At 40.9% G+C, this 18666-nt stretch overlaps 1 protein-coding gene across 4 annotated transcripts in view; it reads left to right on the forward strand.

Moving 5' to 3' along the window:
* FGF12 (fibroblast growth factor 12) overlaps positions 1 to 18666 on the forward strand; it is a 619715-nt gene that overhangs the window by 449122 nt on the left and 151927 nt on the right. For all 4 annotated transcript variants that reach the window (XM_077487534.1, XM_077487533.1, XM_077487532.1 and 1 more), the window contains one exon: positions 2562 to 2665. In XM_077487534.1, coding sequence (XP_077343660.1) covers positions 2562 to 2665 — 104 coding nt within the window. The remainder of the gene's footprint in view (positions 1 to 2561; positions 2666 to 18666) is intronic.

Raw genomic sequence — 18666 nt, forward strand, 5'->3', positions numbered from 1 at the left:
AATAGGGTTTAGATCTGGAGAGCTGCTTGACCAGTGCATCACCTTTACCCTCAGCTTTCTTTAGCAAGGCAGTGGTTGTCTTGGAGGTGTTTTTGGGTTGTTATCATGTTGGAATACTGCCCTGCGGCACATTATCCGAAGGGAGGGGATCATGCTCTGCTTCAGTATGTCACAGTACATGTTGGCATTCATGGTTCCCTCAATGAACTCTAGCTCCCCAGTGCCGGTAGCACTCATGCAGCCCCAGACCATGATACTCCCACCACAATGCTTGACTGTAGGGAAGACAAACTTGTCTTTGTATTCCTCACCTGGTTGCTGCCACACACACTTGACACCATCGGAACCAAATACGTTTATCTTGGTCTCGTCAGACCACAGGACATGGTTCCAGCACTCCATGTTCTCAGTCTGCTTGTCTTCAGCAAACTATTTGCAGTCTTTCTTGTGCATCATCTTTAGAAGAGGCTTTCTTCTGGTATGGCAGCCATGCAGACCAATTTGATGCAGTGTGCAGCATATGGTCTGAGCACTGACAGGCTGACCCCCACCCCTTCAACCTCTGCAGCAATGCTGGCAGCACTCATATGTCTATTTCCCAAAGACAACCTCTGGATAGGATGCTGAGTATGTGCACTTAACTTCTTTGGTTGACCATGGCGAGGCCTGTTCTGAGTAGAACCTGTCCTATTAAGTCGCTGTATGGTCTTGGCCACCTTGCTGCAGCTCAGTTTCAGGGTCTTGGCAATCTTCTTATAGCCTAGGTCATCTTTATGTAGAGCAACAATTATTTTTGTTTCAGATCCTCAGAGAGTTCTTTGCTATGAGGTGCCATGTTGAACTTCCAGTTACCAGTATGAGAGAGTGAGAGCGATAACACCAAATTTAACACACCTGCTCCCCATTCACACCTAAGGCCGCGTACACACGGGCGGACTGTCCGCCCAACTAGGTTCGTCAAACAGTTTGACGAACAGTCCGTTCAAAATTAGCATGAACGGACTTGACCACACACGACGAACGAACAGTCCGCTGAAAACTTGCGCGATGACGTGAACGGCACGTACGACGGGACGAGAAATTCGAAGTCCAATACACTGCAATGCAACCTTCGCCGTGTAAATTCTTTCTGAGCATGCGCAAGACTTAGTTTATCGAACAAGCCTACACACGAGCGGACTGTCCGCTCAAACCAAGTTTCAGCGGACAGTCTTACGGAAATTCCGAAAAACTTTGTTCGTCAGACTGTCCGCTGAAACTGTCGGGGCGAACAGTCCGCCCGTGTGTACGCGGCCTAAGCCTTTGTAACACTAAGGAGTCACATGACACCGGTGAGGGAAAATGGCTAATTGGGCCCAATTTGGACATTTTCATTTAGGGGTGTTCTCACTTTTGTTGCCAGTGGTTTAGACATTAATGGCTGTGTGTTGAGTTATTTTAAGAGGACAGCAAATTTACACTGTTATGCAAGCTATACACTATTTTCTTCAGTGTTGTCACATGAAAAGATATAATAAAATATTTACAAAAACTTGAGGGGTGTACTCACTTTTGTGAAATACTGTTTATGCCGGTTTATTTATCTCTCCTATTAAGGTTACTGGCTGCACATCATAGCATGTCTTGATCCAAAATTCCAGATAAGCAAGTGCTTAGGAGTACTTATCCAGAGTGGAATGTCACTACACTTATTGTACACCACCAATTTTATACCACTGTACCACAATGTTCATGAACCCATAGAAGGGTTTATTGTAGAATCAGGCAAAACAGTCTTTAGCTTTTATCCACATACAGTAATTAAAATGCAGAACAGCCACAAGCATGAATAATATGCCAAAACAGTTAACATAAAGCCTATGGTGTGAAATGACATCCAAGAAGAAGAGTAGCTTACTTGGCCCTGAACTGAAGATGGTAACATGGATCAAGACTTGTTTTACATCACTCCTGGTGTTTTTCCTATAGAGCTGCTGGGCTGATACAAGCACTAAAACTATTTTTCAAAGATATGTACTATTGTGGTTTAGCACCTGCATTTTATGTTTTATGATATATCATAGCATGTGCTGCCCTAGAGCAATGATCTGTATGGGGTCACCTCTTAAATTATGACAAAAGAATACATATAGTAAGCCAATCTGATTTTCAACATGGGCACCTGCAAATACTGTAGTTGCTGACTTTTATAAAACAGGTACTTACCAGCTAATGGTGTCCAGTGCTGTCTCATACAACGCCAAAATCTTAAGGTCCGAGATTTGTGACTTAAACCCAGGAGGCTGCGGGGGGGGGGGGGGGGATATTGGGGGAGGTGGTCAGAGACTGAGCAAACGTCATCCTAGGTGAGGAATGAGACAGTAGGAGCTAGTGCCTTATGGAAAAGATACTTTTCACCCAATATAGTATGAAGGGGGCAGAATATACAAACTAGAAAGTGAAGGTCCATTTTTAAGCATCAGACTCTGACAAAATATAGGATAGATTTATTAGACATAATGTGTAATAAAAATAAATCTTTGTGTAAAAGCATTATTTTATTTTATTTTTATTTGATTCAGCCCTTTTCAATCTAATCCCTGTGGGTCTACGGGTGGTTGCAATACAAGGCGTAAAGGCGGGACTCTACGCGGCCATGAATGGTGAAGGTTTTCTCTACAGCTCAGTAAGTCTGGTGTGCCCTTTATTAAACTTTCAGTCTAAAGTGACCAGGACTTGTACAAAATTCTAACTAAATATACAGTATACAGAAATGTTGATAGAATAAAAAGGGGGAAAAACGTTAAAGTTGCAACCCTAAGGCATTATATCGTTTTGTGAAAAAGCTGCTAATTGCACTGAGAATTGCATCTGTGCATGATCATTTGCACAAAAATTTAAATATCTGACATAAATGTGTGTGGTCCATTGTGTATGTGTTCTGCTATTTTAGGTTTTTATGAGATTACTGGACATGAAGTTAGCTGAGTACTGGGAAATTTTACTCAACGCTATATCACCTAACCTTGCGTATCTCTCCATTAATGGTATTAAGTCTTTTACATAAACCAATCTGTAATATATGGCCTTTGGTCCTTTCAAGTCAATAAAGCTTATTTATTTTCAAATCAATATTTATTATTTATAAAGACATTCCTCTGTATAGCATAGTACTCATAGTTATGCAAAAAGCAAATAAGGTACCAGTATTCAAAATGGGATTATTGAAACATGAAATGGCTGGTTATGGACCAGTGACTTTAACATTTATGGAGAACCACGCAGGTGGGGAATGTGGCACGAGGCTTAAGTTGTAATATCCTTTACCTCCGTGTTCTTTGCATTTCTTGTCCACCTAATGACCAAGTCTTGAGCAAGCTTTTCTACTTGGTCTACTTCCCCAGTAGTAGGCCCTGTTCATACCAGATGCATCGTCTTGTATGTGCTGTATTTTTAAGTGCAGCAAAATTCAAAATACAATACAATGTGCATGCATCTGTTGCAGTTAACCCAGCCTAATGCACATAAGGATCAGCTTTATCAGGTTTCTTTTGTATTTTTTATAGGCAACAAATGTTCTGCTAAAGCTTTCCACACAGATTTGATCTGGTATGTTAGCAAAGTGTTACAATTTCTAGTGTGAGTGGCCACATAGGTATTTGTAATTTTTTTACTCTAATACATTGGTTTCCAAACTGTGGCCAGATGCAGCCCTCTGTTTGCCTTTATCCAGCTCTTGGGGCACTATTTCTCTCTATGATACAAGACACTACTTCTCCCACCAACACCAACGATGAGGCACTATTTCTCCTACTACACCAATGATGGGGTATTATTACTCCTACTCACACCAACGTTCAGCCCCTCTAAAGTCTGACAGACAGTACTTAGCCCTTTATTTAGAAAGTTTTGGAGACCCCTAATCTAATGATGAAATCTAAATAAATCTGAATAAAATCTGACTAGTGTGTGGCCTGTTTAGGTTAGTGGATGTTTGGTCATGTCCAGCACACATAAACATATAGAAATTAACTTTATAATTAATTTAAACATTTTAGCATTAGATTCTAAAGCAGTTTCAACACAGCTGCTTTGATTTATCAAAATAGATGTAACAGCACCTACTAATCAACTCACACTTATATCATCTAGTTTAATGTGAACAATGATCAGCTTAAGGTTATTATATCAATGTTCTTTGCATTTAAAAACTGTAACATTTAAGTGACTTTTGTCCTTGAATTACCAGATTGATGAATCCTAATATATATTGTGAATTGAAACTGGATTATACATGTTGGACTTTCTGAAGATGTTATGTAATACTGAAACTGAAGCATAAAAATTTAAACCCCCATGACATTGGTTGGTCGTAAGCAGGCCCCCTGCTATGCCGATACCAGCCCAAATAATTTTCAGTGCTTTTTGGTGGGGGCAACAGTGTGTGTCCCATCAAGATGCTGTAGACTTTCAGCACTGTGTAAAGTGGTATGAAAATGTGTGTGGATAAGAATGTTCAGCTTGCCTACCCATGGCTGGAACAGGTTAGTATTCCCTGCCCTGGTAAACACATAAAGGAGTTAATTGACTTACTATTATGCAATAAAGTTTACCAAGCACAGAGCGAAAAGCAGACACAAAGAAAACTTTAAACTCGCAAGCACTACATTAATGTAAACAAGTCTATGAGGTCCTGTCCTTTTTTGAGTCACCTCTTAAATTAAAAAAAAATAAGCTGAAATTTCTTTGAAAACAGACCAGCCTTGTTTCCAGGAAATAATAGTGATCGAGAGGGTTCATGCCCCCTCAGTTAACAACTCTACCCTCCTGGAGACCCTCTTAGGCATTTTCACATTCTCCTTTTTCCCAAGAATGAGGCTCCAGACACCCTACTTTTGAACAATCAACCTATCTGTGGGTTTGGATAGTCTTAGCCCCTGTACACACGGTCGGAGATTCTGCCAACCAAATCCGTCGGATTTTGTCCGTCGGATTTAGTCCAACGGATTGTGTCCGAAACTCTTGCATACACACAGTCTGACTAAGTTGTCGAAAAATCCGATCTTTCAGAACGTGATGACGTAATTTTGTTACGATGGGACTACATTCAGGCTAGTAGCCAATAGCTTTGATGTAGGAATTTGATCTGAGCATGCGTGGCACTTGGTCCGATCAAAATTCTCTACACATGATCGGAGTATGTCCGATCGAACCAGTTGGTTGGGAAATATTTCCAACATGTTGAAAATTGGGTCCGAAGGATATTCGGACAGAATCAGTCCGATGCATAACACACACAGTCGGATTATCCGACGACACGGTCTGATAGGACACATTCCGACCGTGTGTACAAGGGCTAAGTTATTGCATAACTTCCCTTATGGATGATAAGAACTGTCACCTGCTCTGTGATACGCTCTATTTATGCTACTGTTTGGATTGACTTTATGGTTTACTGTACTCACAAAGCTGTAAACTGGATATTCCTATTTCCATTAATAAAATGTTTTGGAAGAAAAAAAAATCTAAGATTTTGGAGTTAAACTCATTTAAAGGTTTAGTATTTGCTAATCAATGTATACACCCATCTGGGAGCTGGACCATGGGGGTCTCACAGAATGCCCTAATCTAGTACATAACAAATCTTTATGATATGTAATCACTCTGAATCTCGAAGCCCCAAACCAGAAATTAGGAGCACTTTCTCCCTCATAAATACCTTTGAGTATTTTTTAGAGGAGATGTGGTGTGTGACAAACACCTGGTAATGCTTTATTTCCTTAACAATCTTGTGGTAAATGAGGGGTCTTTATGTTTTCAACTATTCTTATATTGGGGTGAACAGGTAAAGGGTCTTCTAGTAAACTTCAGCAAATAAGCTGAACTGGTTGGATCATTTCACACGTTTCTACATTTCATTCGAGAGATTATAGGCTGGGGGCACATAATGCAGATTATCATTGACAGATGGAAATAGTTTATGACCTTTAGTGATAGAGGTCAGCACTTTTAAAGTCCATTCTCTAGTCTCTTGAGGAACCCGGAAAAAAAAAAAAACCCAAGCCCTGTAGCACAAACTTGGTTCTGAAGAAGAAATCCAGCCCTGACTAAAGTACATCAGTCTGTGCAAACTGGAGCTTTTCTTTTATGTTTGAAAATCAGGATTGTGGCTATCCTTCTAGGGTGCCCTTTATTTCCATCACAGTATGATTTAGAGTTGGTGTCTACCATACTCATCACAAAGGTTCTGCCTATATACAGCTCTGGGGTTTTGGCACCATGTTGATTTCATCTTCTATTCCTTCTGTGTAGTGAATATTAACCTCCTTGAATTGTGGCCTATAGTCAATACACTGACATTTGGTTAATTAAACATTGTAGATTTAATCAGCATTTTGAAAGTTACACTGTTTGAAAATCTTACATTCGTTATGGCAATGTGCTTTTATCTATATTTATAAGAGACTAGCAAGATGGTTCTTTGCTGTTGCTATTCCCAATATTTCAGCTCTGCTTTGGAGCTTTTAGGGTAAGAGCATAAGGAACCAAAAATAAGGTTCTTACTAAATATCAGTTATTGGAAATAACTAGTACATTGTAAAGCATTGCTTGTCTGTGCTTGCACAATATTTACATGCAATATTCTTTATGCATTCTTTAGGCTTCAGCTTTTACACCTTTTTAATAAGATTGCTTTTTTACAAGAAATGGCTTGTTTTTTATTTGTTATATACCTTTTCTTTGCATAAATGCATATATTTGTTCTTAAGCTATTCTCATTTTGTCCTTTTTTTAATTTGGTGTATTTAAGGTAATTTAGGGCATGAGGGTGTAGTTCAGATAGTTTAGTTTGTTTAATTCTGTGTTCTTTATATTTTCATTTATTCCCCCCCTTTTTTGTACTTTGTTTATGTGTCACTTTTTCATTTTTCTTTTTCTTCGCTGTTTTTCCTTTATTTAGGAAAAAAATTGAGGCTATTTAGGTGCTGTTTTCTGGCAAAAGAACAGGTCTAGACTAAATTACATTTCCCATAACCCTCAGCTCATTGCACCCGTAAAAAACTGCCTTAGGAACCATTTAAAGCTCACATCACCCCTAAAAACCTCAAAAAATTCAGATGTCATTGAAATTTCATGATTTTCTATAAAATTTGGGGTAAATGAGAAGTCTCAATTTTACTCATGCATAAAAGCTATTTATATGTATTTATTTGTGGATGAGAGGAGAGAAGGGATGGGCAAACCACGGGATCTAGGCAGGGTTGCCAGCCGTCAGTAAATTTACAAACAATTTATAAAAATCGGTGATTTCTACATCTGTCTGCAAATATCAGGGTTGATAATTTCTCTTACTATGTTGAATTTGTAAGTGTAAATTTAGGGGAAATTGCTTGTTATGGGTATAGTCAGTGTTTTCATATTGTGTTTATGTTATTTTTGTCAGGTTATCAGTTAAAAAATGTGCTCTGTCAGTGAATTTTCCATGTTTTGTCAGTAACAAGTGCAGTGCTCACAAACCCAAATATAAAATGATAAAATTAAATAGTCATAAGAAATAATCCTACGAATCACAAAAATCTTTACCCCCAATGTCTCTCTTCAAGTACTAACTAGGCCCAACCCTGCTTAGCTTCTGAGTTCAGAAGAGATCAGGCACAATCAGGGTGTTGTGGCAATAGGCTCTACCCCCAATATCTGTTACAAAACAGAAATATGTGTAATCACAATGCTTTACCACGGGATCTCCTCTCTGCCACTCACAGAATGCCTTGTATTCAGTGGAAATAATGTAAGACTTTTGGTGAATAGATGAGGAGAGTATAAGAGGGAGAGCAAAGCAACTCTTTTCTTTAGACCCCTTTCACACTGAGGTGTTTTTCAGGCCCCAAAGGGCTAAAAATAGCACCTGTAAAGCACCTGAAAAATGCCTCTCCTGCAGCCCCCGTGTGAAAGCCCGAGTGCTTCCACGCTGGGGCGGTGCACTGGCAGGACGTTAATAAAAAGTCCTGCAAGCAGCATCTTTGGGGCCCATTGAAATGAATGGGCACCACTGCCTGCAAAGCGCTTCTGCAGTGGCGCTAGATGGGGGCTATTAACCCTTTCTTTGGCCGCTAGCGGGGGTCAAAAGCACCACGTTAGTGGCCCAAAAAGCACAGCTAAAATGACATAGCGCTTTACTGCTAGCGTGACTGCAATGTGAAAAAGCTCTTATGCCGCATACACACGATCAGACTTTCTGGCAGACTTGGTCCGGCGGACCGGATTTCATCAGACAATTCGATCGTGTGTGGGCTCCAGGGGACTTTTTTTCCCAGAAGTCCGACGGACCTAGAAATAAAACATGTTTCAAATCTATCCAACGGACTAATAATCGGGAAAACCATTCGTCTGTGTGCTAGTCCGATGGACCAAATACGACAGAAGGGCAGCTATTGGCTACTCGCTATTGAACTTCCTTTTTTAGTCCCGTTTACGTCATCACGTTCAAAACGAACAGACTTTCGAATGGACTTAGTCCGGTCGTGTGTGGCCAAGTCCATTCGTTCAGAAAGTATGTCGGACCTCCGCCGAAAGTCCGTCGGGAAGACCGTCTGACCTAGTCTGCCGGAAAGTCCGGGCGTGTGTATGCAGCATTACTGTACACTAGCCAGAACTATAAATCTGGGCAGCAGAAACTCACAGCTGATACTGGTATTTGGCAGGAATAAAACATTTGTAGCATCCCCAGCCACCATCCAAGCATAGCTGACAAAATGTTACACATACATTTTTGGACCGATCACAATGAAAAAAAAAAAACTTTTTCTCTGAGTTCCAGTTTATTTAAATTAGCTCTTTTAGGTTGTGTAGGTTTGTGTTCTGTTTGGCATTTCAGTTTGAGCTACATTCTTACAAATAAAATCAAAGTGCTCATTCTGTGTACAGTAATAAAAGAGAATGCCAGAGGGCATAACACATTGTGTGGTAAAGTTGTTTGATTCCAGGAACACATTGGGGTTGATTTACAAAAGGATCCAAAACTGTTTACTTACATGCAAATAGAATAGTCACTGAGCTTAGTAAATAAGGTGAATAATAATAAAATAATAATAAAAAAAATAAAAAAAGCAAAATAATAAAAAATGAAATCACGTGCAAGAAAAAAAAATACATGATACAGTAAAATCTTGGTTTGAGAGTAACTTGGTTTGAAAGCGTTTTGCAAGAGAAGCAACATTTTTTAATACATTTTGACTTGATATACAAGCAATGTCTTGTTATACAAGTAGCATCACATCACAACTGAGTATAAAAGAGAAGAGAGGCGCCTCTAAGGCTGCTTTCACACTGGGGCGGGAGCAGCGTCGTTTTAGCGGCGGTGTGCGGGCGCTAGCGGGGTGGTTTTAACCCCCGCTAGCGGCCGAAAAGGGGTTAAACCCACCCGCAAAGCGCCGCTGCAGCGGCGCTTTGCCGGCGGTATTGCCGCGGTGTCCCATTGATTTCAATGGGTAGGAGCGGTATAGGAGCGGTGAATACACCGCTCCTTCACCGCTGCAAAGATGCGGCTAGCAGGACTTTTTTCACCGTCCTGCCAGCGCATCGCTCCAGTGTGAAAGCCCTCCGGCTTTCACACTGGAGTTAAAGGGGCCGGTTTTTTTCAGGCGTTACACAGGCGCTATTTTTAGCGCTGTAACGCCTGAATACCGCCCCAGTGTGAAAGCAGCCTTAGTGTATCAATATGGTTACATTTACAACATTTAACAACTCACATGGTTGATGATTAAAACAAGCACTTCAAAGTATGCAGGCATCCAGAGTAAAGCTGTCCACCTAGACCATCCTCCGTACCACCATCAACATCATCCCTTCCATGCTGCGCTCCACGAGCGCTTCAAGCCCAGATTTCTCTACTGCAGGGTAGTCTTCCCGGTCACAATTGCACACTGACAGCGGGGAGAGCCGGTGGTGTGGGGGATGGTCTATGTGGACAGCTTTACCCCAGATGCCTGTGCCATGTGCCTCTTCTAATCACCATGTGAGTTGCTAAATGTTACCCCTTCATTAAATGTAACCATATTGCTACACTTATGCCACGTACACACAGTCAGATTTTCCGTCGTAAAATGTTAGATGGCAGCTTTTTGTCAGAAATTGCAACTGTGTGTAGGCTCCATCAAACATTTTCCATCTTAATTTCTAACACACAAAATTTGAGATCTGGCTCTCAAATTTTTCGACAACAAAATCCGTTGTCGGAAATTCCGATCGTGTGTACACAATTACAACACACAAATTTCCACGCATGCCCGGAATCAAGCAGAAGAGCCGCACTGACTATTGAACTTAATTGGTCTTGGCTCGTCTGTACGTGTCACAGCGTTCTTGGCGTTCGGAATTTCCGACAAGATTTGTGTGACCGTGTGTATGCAAGACAAGTTTGAGCCAACATCCGTCGGAAAAAATCTATGGATTTTGTTGTCGGAAAGTCCGATCGCGTGTACAGGGCATTAGAGGAGCCTCTCTTCTCTGTTTTACTCTGTAGCTTCTACTGGATTTTGCTTGTAATCCCCTTGTGGAGGCTGCCATTTGTGGATGGACATTTTATGATTACATAACCTGGTCACATAGCTATAATCTTTTTATATGGACTAGAAACTGAAGGATTTATGAGTAAATGGTTGTGGAATGAATCACCTGAGCTCCCATTATTTCTTATAGGGAGATTCGCTTTGATATACAAGTGCTTTGGATTACAAGCATGTTTCTGGAACTAATTATGCTCTTAATCCAAGGTTTTACTGCACATTTTTTTTTTCTTGTGATCGGGTGCTTGAAGTCATTAATGTCAGCACACCTTTACATTGATGACCAAGCTCAGTATAAAATTCACTGTACAAAGAAGCATTGCCATAGCTCAGTGAACAGTCTCTACTACATTAGTGAATCAATTCCACTGCCATATGCTTTCATAATGATTTAGGTAGGATGAAAATGAACAGTTAAAAGCTAATATTCCTTTTTATGAACGGCTATACCCGGCACACCAGAGTTCAGGCTAAGAGAGGGAGTGCCAGCACATTGAGCTAGTCAGGATCTGCTGCATTGCACTGTGTTGTCATCCTAATTAGTTTCATACGTTGGATGATGAAGCAGTAGGTGTTTACTGTATAGAGGAGGGGGAGAGCAAAGAGAGCGTTCAGTGTGTGGTGCTGCTGGAGACAAGAAGCTGCATGGCTGCGTCCTTATATATTCCACACGCTGCAGAGCTGCTTCTTAATATATTTCACACTGAAAGATGAGGCAGTAAGTGTTTAGAGCAGCTTATAGGAGAGGGAGAGCAAAGGGGACTTTCAATGTGTGGTGCTGATGGAGACAGGATGCTGCAAGAGCTGCAACCCTCCTGGCTATATACAGTGCCTTGAAAAGGTACCTTAGTGAAGGTTTAGCAAGCCTTAGTGAACAAACAGCATCAGGAAGATGCCAAGAAACACACCAGACAGGTCAGGGATAAAGTTGTGCAGAAGTTTAACCACTTCAGCCCCGGAAGGATTTGCCCCCTTAATGACCGGGCCATTTTTTGCAATATGGCATTCGTCGCTTTAACTGACAATTGCGTGGTCGTGCGATGCTGTACCCAAATAAAATTGATGTCCTTTTTCTTCCACAAATAGAGCTTTATTTTGGTGGTATTTGATCACCTTTGTGTTTTTTATTTTTTGCGCTATAAATAAAAAAAAAGTGTACATTTTGAAAAATAAGGAATATTTTTTACTTTTTTTAAGATTTACCATCATATCTTCTTATTATACAGATAGGTCCAAGAAACAAATATAATAATATCTCCATAAACCAACCTCAAATAGACTTACAGGACAAAACAACACCAAACTCAAATCTATATGTTATTTTTCAAAGAAACTAAATTATGCTGTACTCATCACCTTAATCTACTATAGTTCACTCTCCTTATCCTCATCCCCACCCTCCTCTTCTCCACCACACAAGCCATCATGCATTGAATTGCTCGTATTCAGACAATATCTCCAGATTTTAATACATTTTTGGGATGTTCCTCAATGTTTATATGCTAGTCTCTCTTTTCTTAAAATAAAGTTTATTTTTTTACCTCATTGTTTATGGGTTGGAGGGGTATTAGCGAGCTATGTAAAGAGATCTAGTCCACATTATATGCATCTCTACTGGTAAGACTCCATCTGGGATTATTCCCAGTAGTGATAATGTAGGGGTATTTATTATTTCTGTCCGTGATATTGTATTCAAGGTCAAAAACACCTTCTCCCAATATCTATGGAGCTTAGGACAGCGCCATAGCATATGGATAAGGGAGCCATTAGATACTAAACATTGCAAACACAAAGGCGAAGTGTATTTTCCCCATGCGTATAATTTTTGTGGAGTGTAATGGGTTCTATGTAGAATGTTTTACTTTTTGTTATAATAAATAACCCTCCAAAAACCTAAAAAACAAAAAACTATGTGTGGTGGAAAACTAAAACAGCACATCACCCTGAACACACCATCTGCACTGTGAAACATGGTGGTGATAGCATCATGTTGTGGGGATGCTTTTCTTCAGTGGGGATAGGGAAGCTGGTCAGAGTTTACAGGAAGATGGAGCCAAATACAGGCTAATCTTAGATGAAAACCTGTTATGCCACATACACGCGATTGGACTTTCCGGCGGACCAGAGTCCGTCGGACAATTTGATTGTGTGTGGGCTCCAGCGGACTTTTTCTTTCCAAAAGTCCGGCGGACCTAGAAATAAGACTGGCTTCAAATTTGACTGCCGGACTCGGATTTTAGCAAACAATCCATTCGTCTGTGTGCTAGTCCGACGGACTAAAACCGACGCTAGGGCAGCTATTGGCTACTGGCTATGAATTTCCTTATTCTACGTCATCACTTTCAAATCCGTCTGACTTTTGGAGTGATCATGTGTGGCCAAGTCCGTTCGTTTGAAAGTCCGGCGGACCTCAGCTGCAGAGTCCGTCGGATTGTCCGCCAGACCAAGTCCGTAGAAAAGTCTGGTCCTGTGTACGCGCCATTAGAGTCTGCAAAAGGCTTGAGACTGGAGCGGAGGTTCACCTTCCAGCAGGACACTGACCCTAAACATACAGCCAGAGTGACAATGGAATGGTTTAGATGAAAGCATCTTCATGTGTTAGAATGGCCCAGTCAAAGTCCAGACCTGAATCCAATTGAGAATCTGTGGCAAGACTTGAAAATTGCTGTTTGCAGACGCTCTTCATCCAATCTGACAGAGTTTGAGCTATTTTGTAAAAGAAGAATGGGCAAAAATGTCACTTTCTAGATGTGCAAAGCTGGTAGAGACATCCCCAAAAAGACAAGCAGCTGTAATTGCAGCGAAAGGTGGTTCTACAAAGTATTGACTATGGGGGGCTGAATACAAATGCACACCACACTTTTCAGATAGTTATTTGTAAAAAAAATTTAAAACCATTTTATCATTTTCATTCCACTTCTTAATTATGTGCCACTTTGTGTTGGTCTATCACATAAAATCCCAATAAAATACATTTACGTTTTTGGTTGTAACATGAAAAAATGTATACTTTTTTCAAGGCACTGTACTTTGTCTCTGGGTTGTGTGTATCATCAAGCTTGCTAAACACAAATTATATGATTTTTATAGGTATAATAATTTAGTTGTCACATCTGTATCCCTGTGTGTTTAGCTTCTTGATTTGTTTATGGTGATCCTAGGGTGGCTCCGCTCTGTGGAGGAGCAATGAAGCCACCCTTGGACAATAGCATTTTCAACCTGTGGAGAGGATAGTGTTACACGCAATAGCAATTTTAAATGAATTTGACTAAGAAATTGAAACCAAACTCCAGCTAACACTTTTTAATTAATTACAGCAATAGTTTTTATGTTCCTTTGGAATATGTGTTTTACATAAATAACCATTAAATGGTTTGTCTCAACTGTCTAACTGCTACTATGCCTGGGCAGCTTGGTCTGATAAAGGAATTTGAAAAATAACAGAATCAATGGCCAGATCACCAGGTGAAAGGAAACATTAAGTGTTGCTAAACCCACAACAGTAAAATCAGTCTGTATATGCAGTAAAGCATGCTTGTTAAACTCACTATGGAACCTAAGGGGTTAATCCTGTGTATTGTGTAAAATGGCTGTTTGATCCTGACCTTTCTGACCCCCTTCTTCCACAGTCCTCAATCCACCTCCTGGTAGAATAGAGCTTTGCGGGCACTCTGCACATGCTCAATTTTGTGTGTATTGCTAGAGATTTATTTTTTCTTGGGAGGGTGCATGTAATCAGTACAGGGCCAACCAGTACTACCCAAACAGAGGGTCAGGAGTCATACACCCTCATAGGACAGTCAGAATAAAAAGGAAACTCCTCCTACAAACTTTAACCAGGCACTCAGAGAAGTCATAAGAATGCTATATACTGCTGATGAGAAAAGGTATTTTGCTATTTACTAAAATAATTGCATTTCCATGTTCTGTGTACTGTGGGAGTAGACATAGTGAATGTTGGGTCCTAGGTTTAGTAACACTTTAAGGCTGGGTTCACTTTTGAAACAGATGTGGCTCGCAGCAGTCTGGTGCGTCCCTTTTTGCTGTTTCAGGGATGACTCAGGCCCAAATTTTGGCCTGAATTTGGACCTGAAACTCAGCCAAAGACGCACAGGACCCCTGTGGGATCCACTCCACAGCCACTCCAGAGATGTGTGATCCAGCTCCATAGAGAGCTGAGCAGTCTCCTGTCATGCAAATTGGAATGCGGGGAAACCCACATCCAATTTGCAACAGTGTGAACCCAGCCTAAAGCTTTAGTAAGCTTCAATATATTACATTTTTGCTTTTGGTTTTAAATACGCTTTGTATGGAATTTCTTTTTTAGTTTTTATAACATTAGTTTAGTTTTAAAGGTGGGTCCACCCAAAGTGGTGTATCAGTTACGGGTGAATGCTGGTGTGTTGGCTTACCCCTAAAAAAAATATAAAATTGTAAAATCAAAGCTGCAATTTTATTTAAGAGATAGGCTGTACCTATACTGTATTTCTTAAAGCTATCCCCTCTGACATACTGCATTGTGCTAAAAAAAAAAAAAAACTCATGCATGCAGCATTTGGATGCATTGCCCTGAGTTTGAAACACAGTGCTTGTGAAAATACAAGGCAATGCATATTTCCGCATAGTGGGTTGCCAAAAAGTTACAATGTAAATGAGCTATAGAGTCTTTTTAAAGTGGTACAAAATGAATGTAGACATTTATAGTTATTTAAAAATGTAATTATTAATTTTCTTTTAAAGTGGTTCCAGAGGCACAAGGTTTTTTACCTTAATGTATTCTATACATTAAGGTAAAAAACCTTCTGGATGCAGCCCCCCCCCCCCCCCATCTCGATCAAGCGATGTGCATTAGAACAGCTGCTTTCCCGGTCTCATTCGTCTGGGGGGGGGGACCCATAAAGAAGAGAATGGGGGCATGGGTGTCTGCAGGTAGGGGCAAGGGGGTCAAGCACCCCCCCTGGAATCAGGGGTCAGATCGGCACTGTTAAATTCAGCATAGTGGCATTGCTATTGGGACGCGAGCAGCCCGCACCCAGGTGCCACCTGCCAGTCTGGTGACACCATCAAGGTGCTCTCAAGCCCTCCCATCAGTGTAGTGTGACTGCAGGCTCTTTTCTCTGCTCAGTCTAGCAGAGAACTCGGCTATGCTGTGACAGGAGAAAGGCGAGCTTTGGGCTGTTAGAGGCTTCCCTCACTCGCCCCCCCCCCCCTTTTTGCTGTCATGGAGAAGAAATGGCATCTCTCACTAGGTTTGCCTGCCAGCTTCCTGCCCACTCCGTTCTTTCCCTATTGGCCATAATTGAGGGCCAATCAAAGGTGACTAGGAGAGGAGAGCATCATGGGACATGTAGTCCCGAAGATTGGTGGCTCCATTTTCCACAGGGAGGAGGCTACAGCTCAATCAAGAGAGAGATTGAGAGACCGCAGCCTGGAAAAAAGCTGAGGGAGTAAGTGCTACAGGACAAAGAAAGAGGAGTGCTGGGCGGAAGCCAGAGAGAGAGTCACGCTGCCCAGCGCCACCAGAAAAAGAGTCACGCTGCCCAGCACCACCAGAGAGAGATTCACTCTGCCCAGCACCACTAGAGAGAGCCACGCTGCCCAGTGCCACCAGAAAGAGAAAGACTGAGCCACTGCCAGGGAACAGACATGCTACACTACTGACCAGAGTCATCCCCGGGGGAGCCTAGAGTGAGCGATCATCCAGAGGGATCATTGCTGTAGTTTCGCTGCATCTGGTAAGAGGGCCTGTCGGCCATTATGCATTACTTATCCTAGGGACTGTACTACGTACAGTTGTTGAAAAGGGGCGCGCATGAGTGACCCTAAAATGATGCCCCCCCCGAAAAAAATTCTGCGGATGCCCATGGATGGGGGCTGCTCTGTGCAAAACCATTACATAGAGCAGGTAAGTATGTTTTTTATTAAAAAAAAAACCTTCAGAATCACTTTTTAACTTTGTATTATTAAATTATTATGTTTAATTGGTGGATGCAGACTGGTATAATGACATTGTTATATATAATGGAATACGCCTGATAACAGACTCGGTTAGTAACACAAAGGGTTTTATTTGAGTGCTGAGTAAAGCCTCAGAAGAAGCTTCCATGCCTGTGGGTTAAACATACAACAATGGGAGTAAAAAACAGGATTTAGAAAAATCAGGTTATTAGAATTGCTGGAGTGATATTTATTTTTTACTGCTATATTAAATCTTTACTAGACTACTGCTGGCAACAAGGAAGCATCCTATGATTGTATGCACTGTGAACGCAGACCATGTGCGAACAAAAAGGAGGGGAAAATAGCTTTGGTATTTTTGTACATATGTGTTAAAACACCAGGTAACACTGAGGAATTAAATCATTTATCTTACTGAGGCGTTAAGTCTGCTTCCTGACTGACTGCGTGGGCTCATAAGATGAACGAAGAAATCCACTATGCACTTTCTTTAAAGTGGTTGTAAAGGCTAAAGGCTTTTTTTTAAAGATAACGTTTTTAGGTACAGCCCCCCCTCTGCGCCCCTGAATACTTACCTGAGACCAATCTTGATGCAGCACTGTGCCCGAGAGCAGTGGCACTCATTACGCTCTCCCTCTTCCCTCTTCACGGAGAGCAGCCATTGGCTCCTGTTGCTGTCAATCAAATTGTGTGACAAGGGAGCAGGGCGCAGGTGTATGATGCACACAGTGTGGCACAGGGGCAAGCCCAAATGAGTACCCCCCCCCCAGCAAGTGACTCGAACACAGGAGAACCCAGGAGGAAGGGGATAAGGCTTCTCTGTGCAAAACCAAGTACTGTATGTAGAAGTACAGTCATCTCATATAAGCAAGCCAGGTTAGAACCAGTATAACAAGAATATTTTCTGTATTAAAGTAGAATTTACTTGTATCTGAGCACCCCAAACTAAAAAGCTATTTAGTTCATTTTTAGTATTCAAAGAAAACTGGCCCATCCATCCATGTCTCCATGCTGTATTATGTTGAGAAATGATTAGCATTTTTAGCCTTGGCCATCTTGAGTAAGAACAGATGATCATGTAGCATTTACTTCTTGGAATTTATCTGCCTTTAGCTCAGGCATACAGGGAGGAGTGTGTGTTTGTCCAGGAAAGCCCCTCATTAACCCCTCCAGATAAAAAACAAAAATGCCAATGAAGACTCCTTGACATCATTTTGAACAAGGCCAGAAACTAGAAAGCAACTGAAGAAATGTAAAAAAAAAAAAAAAAAAAGTTTAAAACAAGTAAATATAACTTTTTTTTTTTCTATTTAATAAGGCTATCAGCATAAGGATTAAAAATAAATATAGCACCTGCAAACACATTAAATGAATATCCCAATGTATAATAAACCAAATAATGTCCAAACAAAAAGTGACAAAAAATGCTCCAATCCGAAAGGTAAACAGTGCAAAAGGCTTCAGAAATATTCAGGTGTGCAACACCCCCTCATGTGTTTCCACTCACCGGATTGAGACGACCCCCAGCTTTTCAGTCTGGTGGGATGTGGTATCAGATCTTCAAATTTACAGTTTCTTTAAGAAGTTTCTCAGCAGAACAGAATATTAACATGCATGCACATTACCTGCAACATTGTGAAGCCTGTAGTATAGCTATATCGGCTGGTTCTCCCATTTAAATATATTTATTGACTTCTGCATCTCCTTATTTTAAAACACTACCATTTGAATATAATAAAGTTATCCTAATGCTGGGTTTTTATATATTGGATAAATTGGACCTTTGCTCAGGGTTTTTAATTTCTTTTCTGATACACAGCTCCCCCGCACCCTCTTCTGTGGGTCTGGTCTGTTCATTAAAATTGCCCAGAGACCCTCGGTTATAAAAAGAAACTGTTATATATTTGTAGGTTATATTTTTCCCCAGATCTTTGGCTAGATGAAAGCTCTTTTTTTCACTGCATCATCTCTAACAGTCAGATAGACACTGACACAGAGCAAGCATTTGATGTTATATTTTAAAGGACCATTAAGCCTAAATGTAAGTTTATCCAGTATGAAAAGGTATTTCTTATTCACACACATAAAAGTTCTCATACCGTGACAGGACTTAAGATGTTTGACATTATTTGTAACCTTGTTAGCAAATGCATTGCAGAAATAG

The sequence above is a fragment of the Lithobates pipiens genome, unplaced genomic scaffold (genome assembly GCF_037356315.1).
Source record: "Lithobates pipiens isolate NorthernLeopardFrog02 unplaced genomic scaffold, aLitPip1_a1.2 Scaffold_18, whole genome shotgun sequence".
Classification (NCBI taxonomy): Eukaryota; Metazoa; Chordata; class Amphibia; order Anura; family Ranidae; genus Lithobates; species Lithobates pipiens.